This window comes from Pezoporus occidentalis, unplaced genomic scaffold (genome assembly GCF_034315485.1).
Source record: "Pezoporus occidentalis ecotype Australia unplaced genomic scaffold, CSIRO_AGI_Poc_V1 ctg62, whole genome shotgun sequence".
NCBI classification, from domain to species: Eukaryota; Metazoa; Chordata; class Aves; order Psittaciformes; family Psittacidae; genus Pezoporus; species Pezoporus occidentalis.
In genome coordinates this window covers 1,801,615-1,814,031 of record NW_026915966.1, presented here as the reverse complement: position 1 = coordinate 1,814,031, position 12,417 = coordinate 1,801,615, and the positions used below count along the sequence as shown (strand labels likewise).

General features: G+C 42.8%; 2 protein-coding genes across 10 annotated transcripts in view; one reads left to right on the top strand and one right to left on the bottom strand.

The window, feature by feature from the left end:
* The window catches only part of TBCD (tubulin folding cofactor D), a 122,486-nt gene extending 117,446 nt beyond the window's left edge, over nt 1–5,040 (top strand). For 2 of the 3 annotated variants that reach the window (XM_062639750.1, XM_062639752.1), the window contains 2 exons: nt 2,415–2,499; nt 4,650–5,040. In XM_062639750.1, coding sequence (XP_062495734.1) covers nt 2,415–2,499; nt 4,650–4,661 — 97 coding nt within the window. In that variant the 3' untranslated portion in view covers nt 4,662–5,040. Of the gene's footprint in view, nt 1–2,414; nt 2,500–4,649 lie in introns of those variants that run through there. The other variant, XM_062639751.1, reaches the window with a different exon arrangement.
* B3GNTL1 (UDP-GlcNAc:betaGal beta-1,3-N-acetylglucosaminyltransferase like 1) overlaps nt 4,415–12,417 on the bottom strand; it is a 118,778-nt gene continuing 110,775 nt past the window's right edge. For 4 of the 7 annotated variants that reach the window (XM_062639766.1, XM_062639769.1, XM_062639770.1 and 1 more), the window contains 4 exons: nt 9,778–9,846; nt 8,190–8,264; nt 6,572–6,660; nt 4,415–5,198 (listed from right to left, as the gene is read on the bottom strand). In XM_062639766.1, coding sequence (XP_062495750.1) covers nt 6,580–6,660; nt 8,190–8,264; nt 9,778–9,846 — 225 coding nt within the window. In that variant the 3' untranslated portion in view covers nt 4,415–5,198; nt 6,572–6,579. Of the gene's footprint in view, nt 5,199–6,529; nt 6,661–8,189; nt 8,265–9,777; nt 9,847–12,417 lie in introns of all 7 variants that reach the window. The other 3 variants (XR_009968711.1, XR_009968712.1, XM_062639768.1) reach the window with 3 other exon arrangements.

The following is a 12,417-nucleotide window of genomic DNA, read 5'->3' as shown; positions in this document are numbered from 1 at the left end:
AAATGGGTTTTTGTCTTCATTGACATTTCATGGAACTAAAATAAAGCAAGACATGCTCAGAGAACAAAGCTGCCTCGGGGTTGTGGGTGACATTTTTCAGACTGATGCTTACATCATTTAAATTTATTTACTGTCTAGTTTATTTCTGTGTTTGAGCTCAAGTAACTTCGTATTTGGGAAACGAAAACGAGGTTTGTCATTGTAAGGGATGGCTGCTGCCAAAACTCAGTAACGGTCTCAGGTTTGAAGAATTGGTTATTAACAGTTCTGCTGTTGTTAAAATGCCTGTTGTGTAACTACACATTGGTGCTTAGTATCACAGTTAGTGTGATGCAGTGCTCCCTCATGAAATCTGAGTTGAAGAACAGGCTTGCTCAGAATCACAGAATAGTTAGGGTTGGAAAGGACCTTGAGATCACCCAGTTCCAACCCCCCTGCCCTGGGCAGGGACACCTCACACTAAACCATGGCACCCAAGGCTCTGTCCAGCCTGGCCTTGAACCCTGCCAGAGATGGAGCATTCACAACTTCCTCAGGCAACCCATTCCAGTGCCTCACCGCCCTTACAGTAAAGCATTTCCTCCTTATAGCCAATCTAAGATTCCCCTGTTTAAGTTTTAACCCATTAACCCTTGTCCTGTCACTACAGTCCCTAATGAAGAGTCCCTCCCCAGCATCCCCATAGGCCCCCTTCAGATACTGGAAGGCTGCTATGAGGTCTCCACGCAGCTTCTCTTCTCCAGGCTGAACAGCCCCAACTTCCTCAGCCTGTCTTCATACAGGAGGTGCTCCAGCCCCTGATCATCCTCATGGCCTCCTCTGGACTTGTTCCAACAGTTCCATGTCCTTTTTATGTTGAGGACACCAGAACTGCACACAATACTCCAGGTGAGGTCTCACAAGAGCAGAGCAGAGGGGCAGGATCACCTCCTTTGACCTGCTGGTCACGCTCCTTTTGATGCAGCCCAGGATACAGTTGGTTTCTGGGCTGCGAGTGCACACTGAAGCCGGCTCATGTTCATTTTCTCAGTGACCAGCACCCCCAAGTCCTTCTCCCCAGGAAGTTACATAAAGAATTTGGTCACAGAAACAACTGAGGAGGAGCAGATTCCTGATGTCACACAGGGGTGCTCACAGTACCACAGTTAGACATGGTACGCTTACAGCCAACCAGCTCTAGAAGCACCAGTGGTAGGACAGCTCTAATGGGTTAGTACAAGAAAGCAAAATACTTCCTGTTTTCCCCTTGTCACTTCCAGGGTGTGATGGGGCTGCCTGGTTTGTGCTTAGTTCAGGGCTGGCTCTAAGCTCCCCAGTACAGTACATCCACTGCACCAAGATTAAAGATGAAGAGATCGTTCACTTCAAACTTAATTGTTTTATCTCACAGATTTAACTGTTTACAAAGGAGGCATTTGAAGCCTTTGCTTGAGTGTCAGAGAGGGCTGCTTGTTACTCTCAAGTGCTCTCAGTGCTAGAACAACCAGTAACTTCTGAATTGCAATAAGCGTTAACAGCAGGAAGCCAAATGAGAATTAATGTTTGGGGAAGACTAATTACTGGCTGCATAGATTTGTTCCTTGTTGGAACAACAGAGTTTGTCAAACAGTTGTAGAATACAGAGTTTAAACTGGTAACTCTATATAAGAAGCTTGTTCAGCTACAGAAAGGGTTCCACTATTAAATATGACAAATTGTCCAAAGTTATTTCTGACTTGCCCTTTCAGCTTTTTCTCTGTAGTTCTGGACTCTGTTTGTGTGCTAAGAGTTAAGTTCTTAGTCCTTCATTTACAGTTGTTACTTAAGAAAACCAAAACAAATCTACTGAAATGGTGAGTAATGGGAGCAGTCTCACAGCATTCCAGAGTGGTGGATTTTTACAGCATGGAAAAGAATGTTGTCTGCATGGATTTTTGGCATTTGGGAGCGTTTTGTAACTGACAGTTCTTGAGGAAATGATCTCATGGACATGATGCTATTGCAGAAACCTTTAAAAGACAAGTTTGAGGTCTGGATTTTGCAGGAGAACATCAAACGTTCTCCAGATCCAGTGACATCTATCTTAATTCTTGATGCAAAGTCTTCTTAAACAAAATGGAGCTGTGACTTTAGAGAATAAATGATTTAACTTTCAGTCAAAGGGGTGTATGAGTGTTAGATTTTGGACTACAGAAATCAAAAAGATAGTCTTGGTCATTTTACCATTAACTGGTCACTCGTGGAGGACTCACTGTGTACTTAGGGGGTGTCTGCCCCGAGATGGTACAAAAATGTTACTCTTAAACCGTGACACAACAAAACCTGCTCCAACTGTACATGAAGGAAGAGCTGCACACACAGTACAGTGACAGTACGGATATAGCTAACAGCCAGGTTTTATGTATCAGTTAACTGGACAATGCTTCCTCATGCAGGGAGGCAGAACTGCCCGTCGTAAGAGAGAAGCGCAACTGCCTCTGTGATCTCATGAACGTGCCCAAGCCACAGCTGGTGTCCAAGGTAAGAAAAAGCAACAGGCTCCAGAGGGGCTTTAGAGAAACAGTGATGATCTACCGCTCCCCACACCTACTGAGTACTTGTGTGCGCCAGCTGTGGTTCTTCACTGGTTCGGGAGGAACCTCCTCACACCTGATTGCACAATATGAGAATTGCTGGAGACTCTCTGGCTTGAGCCCTTCCAGTCTTGCTTCTTGAAAACATCCCAGGCCTGTAGCATGGCATCACCTAGAATGAAAATGCAGTGTGGATGTTTTAGACACTGACATTCCTGGGGCAAGAGAAGAACGGATAAAACCCTCCCCATCAAGTTCAACAGCAAAATGATAATGTGAGATGAAAGCAGAGCCTTCTGACATTGCCTAAGAGGCAGAATAGAATTTAACAATTAATACATTCACAGAAGGCAGACACCGTGTCCCCATGTAGGCCCCATTTCATGCACATCTTTTGGAATTGCCCATTTTCTGCTCAGTCAGGGGTTCCTCTCCTCCCTGTCCAAAGGTGAGAAGGCTGAATCAGTACTGCTTTAGAGAACATGTGTTAACATGACAACTTACAAAGAAAAGTTAGTTTTACTTTGAGCGATACAAGACAAGGTGAAAATGCTCGCTGACCTAGGACTACTTCCCTACTTACCACAGGCATCCACAGCATATGCTCTATTCTGTAAACAGATTAAGCTAAAAATAGCGGTATATTGATATATTCTTGGCCTTTGTAATACTCATTATGCTTTCATAGCTCTGGAATGCTTTGTCCTTTGTAATTATTTTCGAATTCAGAAACATCCCCCCTGCATTCTTTCCTAAAAGGGTGGATCTTCATTTCCCTCATTTTCTAAACTACCTGCACACCATTGGGTTTATTTTCATTACTAGAGTTATGCAAACCATTGATTATTTTTTTGCCCTGCACAGAACTGCATTTTTAGCATTAGCCTTTTTCACAGCTGCACCATCTGTGGCTGAAAGCCACCAAGTCCTTTCTCCTGCATAGCATCTAAAGGAGATCCTAGCTGGTGATGTTTTCACAGTGCTTGTTGAACTGGCTCTGTGTGATTGTTACCTGATGTAAGTCCTTGAGGTCAGCCAGTTCCTCCTGTGTAATACTCTGATAATCCTTTACACTGAAGATACTTCCTAATGTAAGTATCCTATGTTTTGAGTTATCATTGATTGATAGAGATATACATATATATATATATATACATATATACACACACTTTAGAAAGGTCTGTTTGTTTAACTGGTCAGAAGACCATACTTCACTGGTTACTTACGGTGAGTAAACTTCAGTGACACCCTGCTGTGCCCACAGCAGTTTCTTTACTCATCTTTCAGCTTTTCCCATCATGTCTACACCTTTGTGCTTTTAGTACGACCTTAAGCAATCTGCAACTACAGTTTTGTGATGTTGATAAGCAAGACCTGGGCCTTCTCACCCCTACAGGGAACTGGGTTTAGAGCAAAAATCACTCTGAGCATTGCTGAGTCAGGGTTTGCTATCAACCACCAGAACTGTTACATTCAAAATAAAGGTGTTTGTTACAAGATGAACTCCCTGATCTCAAAACCCCCTTATTTGAATTCGTTAATTACTGGAGGCTGAGAGAGGACTGACAAGTTAGGAGAACACTGTCTCTGATACACACAAAACAGTAAGAAATACCCAAATATACATACAGGTGTTTCAGGTGGAACTGTTAACAAACAGCATCATGTGTAATCTGGTACTCAGGTGCTGAATTTGGAACTTTATCTTTTCCTCCTTTGTTAACATGAGAGAATCATTAGTATAACTTCCAGCAAAGAGTGAAGCCTGCACCTGCCCAAGAACTGCTGGAGTTCACTCTGAAAGTGACAGTGCACAACACATTGCTCTTCCAGAGCTCCCATAAATAGAGGAAGCCAAGCCTAACAGGTGGCTAAAGTTAATTTCAGCTGAAATCAGCATTTACAGTGCCTTTAAAACTTGTACAGATAAAATCTGCTAGAGGATAGTTAGAAATCGCGGTGTTAGAAAGGACTGTAGATGCTACAGCTTTGTATGTCTGTGTTTTCTTCTCCATGTTTAGTTTACTAAATTACATGGCTGAGGTACTGTTAAAACACTGATACATGCCTACTCCATGTGTTTCTTCTCTCCTTTAGAGCTCAGCATGATGAAGCTGCAGGCACTGGCTGCTGGTCCGTCCACTGAAGCTCTGGGTTCAGGTGCCGTTAAGATGGCCGAGTTCATGCTGCCGCATCCTGACAAAGGGGCTCTCGGCAGAAGCCGCGCAGCACGCTGTTGAACAAGAGAAGAGGCAGAGATCACATCTTACAGCACTGTGCAGCTCTGCCACGGGCAGATTCAATGTGGTTCCAGTTTTTAAAGGCATTACCTGTAGCCACAAGATGGCGGTTTCTCTTCATACTTCTGTCACAGTTGACCTAGGTTATTTCTCTTGATGTCAGTGATTTATACTTCTACAACTCTGAATGGAGCTATTCAGGCCGTGCTTGCTGTACACACATTTAGTATTAAACTTGCCTTGCTGCATTAGTCTCTGAAAAGAACTGTTTTTCAGAGGTAAGTATGGCAGTGCTTAGTGATAATGAAATCTTCCTGCACATCCAGTATCTCTGTGGATAAATCTGTCATACTTATGTCATAGTAAAACAAAAAAAGCCGAGTTTCACTTCAGCTCAAGTCAAAACCTCTCAGTAGTTCTTTATAGAAGTAACTCAAGTAAATGTTTTTTGAGGTAAACTAGCTTTAGGGATTGAAGCTTTATCCCGCTGAAGAACAGAGTACTTCCAGCAACCACTAGGAATTTAGACCATTTCTTATTGACCATAAAATGAAATGGCTGGTAACATTTATGATCTTTAGCAAGGTTAATGTGCTGGGGAGGACAAATGCACAGGCAACATGATACTCTAATTACACCATGTTATTTGATGGTTTGAATTAAATCTCACTATCCCAGTGCTTCAGGTAGAACAATAGCTCTGTGTGTGTGTGTGCGTGTGTGTGTATACACGTATCTATGAAGATTTAAAAGGAAGGAAAAATTCAGGCAGAGGAGCTAAACCTAAGCCAGTTTCTCTATGAAATACCTGCTACAAACTGCAGCAATCTTCTCCTGCAGGTGTTTGTTCACTTCCAAAACTACACCCTGGCTGTCTCCCAGAGCCTTTTTAAGAAGGTAACTATAAATTCTATTATTCTGTACTTTTAAGTATACTTGCAACCTGTCCGGGAGATTAAATTCAGTGCAGATCAGAGTCATTCACTGCCTGTTACACAATCAGTACTAATTCATGTGGCCATGCGTGATGCAGGGCTGCCCACAGGTATTACTGCAGGAGGAATGCTCGTGAACCCACAGCCCCAGTTTGTTGCACTGTCATTAAAATGGAAAATTCTAGAACATTCTTAAAAGACTTCAGATTTGCAAAGTTATTCCTACAGGTCCCTGCTGCAAGAAAAACCATGAGTTGTGTTGGCAATAGCTGCTTATTCAGGAAAAGCTGAGAGGGTCCAGTGAAAACGGTGAGCATCTGTCCATGCAAACACATCTGGCTGCCAGATGACGGTACAGACACAGCTACTTTCACACAGCCCCAGTTGGAGGATGCCACGCTCCGGTCACAGCCTGGCCCTGTGCAGAGCTTTACCTCGGCCAGCACGGGCTGCGGCATCCAGTGGCAGGGAATGGCTGAGTGATGTTTGACAGAACCCTCTCTTTACACTTCCAGTGGTTACAGGCTTTGCTTAGTGCATTTCTAAGGGTTCCCTATGGTAACAGTCCCCTTGTAATCTTATGGCCTGTATTGGATGGTTCTTTAAATTAGAAATACAATTTAACGATCAAACTGAACTTGGCAAACAAGGGATGTGTAATAGTAAAATGAGCAAATAGCATTATCCATGGTGTAACCAGGACCCCCCTTAGAAAGGGGTTGCTCAGCACAAAGATTAACTTAATAAAGCACAGATTGCTAAAAAATTCTCAACCTCTCAACACTTGGGTCTTGGTACTCACAGATGCACAGAGGATAACACGGCTTCAGTATCACTGCCTTACCTTGGTTTTTAGTTAAAGTGATAATAATCCACCCCTTCCTTCAAGTTCAGCATGCTCAGGTTTGCTTCAAATGCTCCACCTGTCAAATCCTGGCAGGTGATAGAATAGAATGAGCTCAACCAGACAAACACGTTTCAGGTTGTAACAGGTTTGGGTAATTCTGGTCTTTAGACCACAGAAGAAAGTCCTATTTGCAGAACTAACCATAAACAAAAAGCCAGGCTCAGAAATGTTTCCATTCAAAAATTAAGTGTATGCTGAAAACCTGAAAGGTCAAGTAAGTATTTGGGGGGGTGTCAGACAACTCCTTCTCAGGCTGCAGTGTGGAACAGGAGGGCAATACCGGGCACAGCTCTGCAGGGTTTTTGCACACTTTGGTCCCTAATGCATCCTCAGAGAATGGACCAAGGGGGTGAGTTTGACACTGGAGTGGTTTTGAAGATTCTGAACAAGGGGTAGCTTGTCTGACAAAAGAAACCTCTCATCAGGCAGCTGAAATACTTTGCATAGGGAAAGGTTTGCTTTGAGCCCTAGTTACATTACCTGACCGGGAGCTGGGTGGGTTTGCTTCATGAGCAATTGTGCAAGGCAGTGATGATGGCATAGAGAAAGCACAGCAACTGCAGTGTTTCTGAGCATTTCTGCTGAAGTTGTGGACCAGAGTTTTCAGACAAGATGTTGTATTAGTGTCTCATTGTGAGGGCTTCACAAATTAAATGTGCTTTATAGAACAGGTTGCACAGATGTTTTGTCTAGGGACTTCCACCCACCATTATATGTAGTATGAAGAGTTAAATTAGTTGTAATATTACTAGCTTATCCAAGAGTTTATCAACCAACAGTACATGATAATGCCCTAAGGTACTTTCAGTCTGGCTTTACAACTCATAGTTATGATCTCAGAGTCGATCATAAAGTTGGGAGTGCTCAGTTAAAAGGAGACTGTACCAGATGAGATGAGATTCAGCTAATCGATCTTTGCACAGATGCAGGACAGTGCTGGGATGTCAGTATTTGTATCTAGATACAGGTTTAGTTACTGTCAGACTTTTTACTAATGCTTGCAACTAAAATGTATTTGATATTTTGCTTTAAAACTTCGGTGTTAGCCCATACACTGTGCTTTGCTATTTTAAATGTAACAGCAAAATAATTGCTGGTTATCATCTTCTAGTTACATTACTAGGTCAATTACAGCAGCTGAAATAAAGTTACCACAGTTGGGCACTTTGGAATCGGCAAGGCAAAACCAAACAGTTTTTCAGGTCTGATTTAGAAACCAAAGCCTTTGTCATACATAGGGCTGCAAAATATGAGGACTAAATGAGGCCAGGTGATAACTGTATCTGCCCATTTGTGTATATAATGTTGGGCAAGAAAGTAAAACAAATCCAAGTTCCTTTACAGAAGCTGAACTTTTCATTATTCTTAATACATCTCTACTTAGTACTACTGTCCTAAATCCCCAAAATACTCAGCACAATCAATCTGGTTCAAAAGCCATTCAATTTCCTAGTATAAGGTTCTGGGAAAAGCTACTTGCAGTAAATAGAACATAGTATTTGTAAGGATAAATGCTAGTTTCAAATGTAAAGCAAAGGCTGAAGGTGGCACTCACCAGCTTCACGCAGATAATGAAGGGAGGAATTGCATCTCTGAAGTGACAAACTGGAACTCTTGGTTTTGGTCTCTCCTGCAGGAAGAAGCAGTAGGGTTCAGCAGAGGCACACAGGGCTACTTGAGCTTACTTTTAGAAGCTACTGAACACTAACAGGGAAACATTGAGACTATAACTAAATAGCTGATCGCTAACTCATTTGTTTCCCAGTTGGCTTGAGCACCCTCCTGTTCTTACCACAGTCTTTCAGTACAATTCTTTGCCCAGCGCTGCAAATGACACCAGATCTGAATTAAGAGCCTTGTGCTGTTGGAAGGAGAAGGTCTCGCTCCTTCACCACTTTTTCCTTTACTTCCAAGCTCTACTTTTAGCCCTTTCCCAAACAATTCCCTCTCAGATCTGATGGCCAGGTATGCTGCTCTAATAGCCTACCCCATAAAATAATATGGGGTTTTTTGGTAGGTTAACTTTCTGCCACTTCAGTGAGCTGCATTGCTTACTGTGCCATCAGACACATCAAAGCAAAGTGGGTACAAAGGAGAATCCTTCCCTCTCAGTGGGAGCTGTTGAATGGCTTGTGCCCAACTGGGACTTCACCATGGAGCCAAGCTGCAGAATTTGCTAAGGAATCACAACAGTTTGCAGTACAATCTTCATGACTGCTCTGGGAGCATGGCTATGTCTTAGGAAGCCAAATGCACAGAAGCTGTAACAATTATGCTGACAGTATCACTACACTGCTAGGTAGCGAGTCCTCAGGATTCCAGGTCAAAATCCCAAACTCCAATTTCTTTCATGCAGCTGAAAGCACTCATCAGCTTCCCAGTATTGTCCTTGATGTTACAGTTACTGTGGTATAACCACAAGCTGTGTATCTGAGGACCTGCCCCTCCTCACCTCAGTCCTACTCCCATCAGATACAAGGATCATGCAACCTCAGGGTAATTGATTCACAAGATAACCCACTGGAGAGCCTTTTATTTGGAAAGTTCCTTTTCTGCCAGATCAGCTCACTGAATCCAGTCACCCCTGAGCCACCAGCCTGCATGGCCCACAATAACACCACAGCAGGAGTGTGTGGCTGAGGGCAGTGCAGCGTCAGGCCAACCCAGGCTGCAACAAGACATTTTTTCCCCCATCTCATTTGTTTACTGCCATCTAAATACTATACTTCCTTGTCTAGGGAATAAAATGCTGCTGCTTACAATTCTAAGCTGCTAAGGAACCTGCCAAAGTTCTGTTCAGATCCAGTATACCCTATAGTACACAGATAGGTTACAGCTAATCACAGAAGCTTGCTTTATTTTAATAGGTATTTGAATTTATCCATCATGAGCCAAATTCTACTCCCACTTGAAAGAAACCTGCCAGTGAGGGCTGTGTGTTACCCTGTTACATCAGAATCCTTCCAAAGTATATCTCGGTTTGTCTCTCTGAACTGACTTCAGTGAGCTCCATAGCTCTGGCTCCATTGTTTGCACTCCAGTATCAATCCCCAGCAATCCAGTTTGCTGGCACAGCTTCCTTATCAGAACGAGTAGCCATACAAGATTTAAAATCCCCTTTCAGATCACAGTAAAGAACTAACCTCAGATTCCTCGTAAGTGTAGAATCCTTTTGTTATTTTCTTTTCATCCACATCACAAAACGCAGTTACCTGCAAACAGAAATGGAGCATTTCAGTACCATCCCTTGCTACCACGGGTATTTCACCTGCAGTGTATCTGCGTCAGTAACGCTACAGGCACGTGAATGAATGCAGAAACAGGGCAACATGCCTCAGTCCTCCTATGGAGCTTAAACAGTTACTAGATCCTTTCCAGGCATATCTTAAGGAGATGGATGCGTTTTGCAGTTGCCCATGAGCACGATGTTTTTACAGACATGAGAACAGGGGATCTAAGCTACTTACTGCACGAGACAAAACATCTGTGGATCTTCAACTTCATCCTCAGCAATATGCCAACTAAAGTACAACCAGAAAGTAGCCTTCTCATTTTGGCACTTAATTCCACTAACACCTAAGATTAGATAATACCAACCCTCCTCCTTCCACCCACTGCAAGCTATCTACCACCAGATAGCTCAGTATTGCAGTCCTAACACTACTGCTTTGGATGCTCTGGTAATGCCAGCCCCAATTCTAGGTCATAACACACCATGTGTGGGAATTCCTGTGGGTTTGGACTGAAAAGTTCAGCAGATCTGGTATTTAAACACGTATCGTTACTGCTTCATTTTGGTTCTCCTTACTGTAGTTATGGAAGCATTATCTGCAGCCCCAATTGCCAAATATTTTACATGGTTTTCTATTTGCATTCCTCATAAATATACAGGCAGAATAAATGCAATCCAAACTACACAGTGGCCTCATTTTTGAACCAATAGGTTGTCAGTAACATAGCTGTTTCCCTCTGCCTTCCATTTGAGCTACTCGTATTACCAACACCAAACTCTTACATTGAAGCAGAACAGTTAATTCAGTTAAGAACTTGCAGAAATCAATTCTTCTGGTGAAAGCTGGATAGCAGTTTTCCTATCTTTTTAATTGCTGCATTAAAAATTGATTCACAACACTTACTGCTGAGAGAATGTGAAAAGCCCAACAGCTGTTTATTAATTTACTAAGTTAGAGAAGGCTGCAAAAGGCTGGCTCTCTTCCTGTGCCTGCAGACCTCTCTCACACTTTCTTCCTGTGATTAAGATAGTTTTCTTTTACCTAAAGTGACCTCATTGGCTTTGCGAAGAGGAAAACTCTTGACACAAGTCATCAGGCTGCACTTGTGCATCATGCCACCTTGACAGCCCCAGGGCAAGACTGCAGAGGACCAGAACCGTGTTACAGGTGTTTCCAGGCAATGGCCAGACAGAGCTGTATGCTCCTGCAATATAAAAGGTGTTTCTACATTAAAAGTACTTTGGAAATACCTTCCCATCCAACAGAACAGTTTGCTATCCAAATCCTTAAGGCAGCAACCATTAGCAACTCCCTCAAAGACAAAAGATCTTTAAGCTTTCATTTTCTCTTGAACACAAGTTAATACACTTTACATCTCTGACCCTATTTCTATGACCACTGTAATGCGTTACTGTAGCTAAAAAGAAATTAGATGGTGTGGCCTGAGCATTATAAACTACATCACAAGATTTCCTGTACCCATCTTACTTATATGTCTATATACACACATGTATATATGTATGTGTGTATATTCTTTTCATATATATATATATATATATATATGAAGAGAGGCAGGTGGAAGCTACTGGGGAGAAGTTCCTGTTTTACTTTTCATTCTGTGTTAACCACCTTTAAATTCTCCAATATCCTGCAAATCTGGCAGCGTTCAAGGCCAGGTTGGACAAGACTTGGAGCAAGCTGCTCTAATGGAAGGTGTCCCTGCCTGTGGCAGGGGTTGGAGCTGGATGAGCTTTAAGGTCCATTCCAAGCCAAACCAGGCTGGGATTCTATGAAATCCACTATTAACGTTTCACTGTCCTAGAAGCTGTGCTCACCACAAACAAAATTCAGCAGGACAGGTCTTCACTGCCCACCCAGCAGAGTTCTGGGAATAAACACAGTCCAATACACTGACTTACCTTCCAGTAACTGAAGCTGGTTTTTCAGCTGCTTATCCTCCTGTACATTTTAAAGACCAAACCAAAATGCCAAAACTTTTGACATAAGGCAAAGTGAAATTCTGTCTACACCTTAATGTCAGTAACTGAGAATGCAGCTGCAAGATCTGTGCTGGAAAGTGTCACATCATTCACCTTCCGCACACTGCGGTACAGTTAACAGAAACCTGACTGGTGCGTGGATTTCTTCTTAAAATGAATGAGGCCAGAGAAGCAAAGACGGTTCTTGTATCACTAGATTACTAATATTCACGATACTTCCTCTCATCCTCTGCCATAACTCATACTACCATGAGTAGGAAATGCTGCAGCCAACTGCCCAGCCCCAGAGGATGCAGCACATGGAACCCTTGCTAACTCCACAGGTCAGCCTGTGACAGATTCGCTTTGGAACATGGAAATGACTCAAACCTTTCCTTGAGTTACCAATAAGGCATCTCCATGTATAATTCCCAAGGGATTCAGCCAGCTTAAATCTGATATTTACAGTATTCTAAACCAGGTCAGGCTTGAATGGGCAATTTTTCTGCCAGACTGTGCACCATGTGGGTGGCCAAAATGTAAGTCAGTGTTTTTCTGACACACACCATTT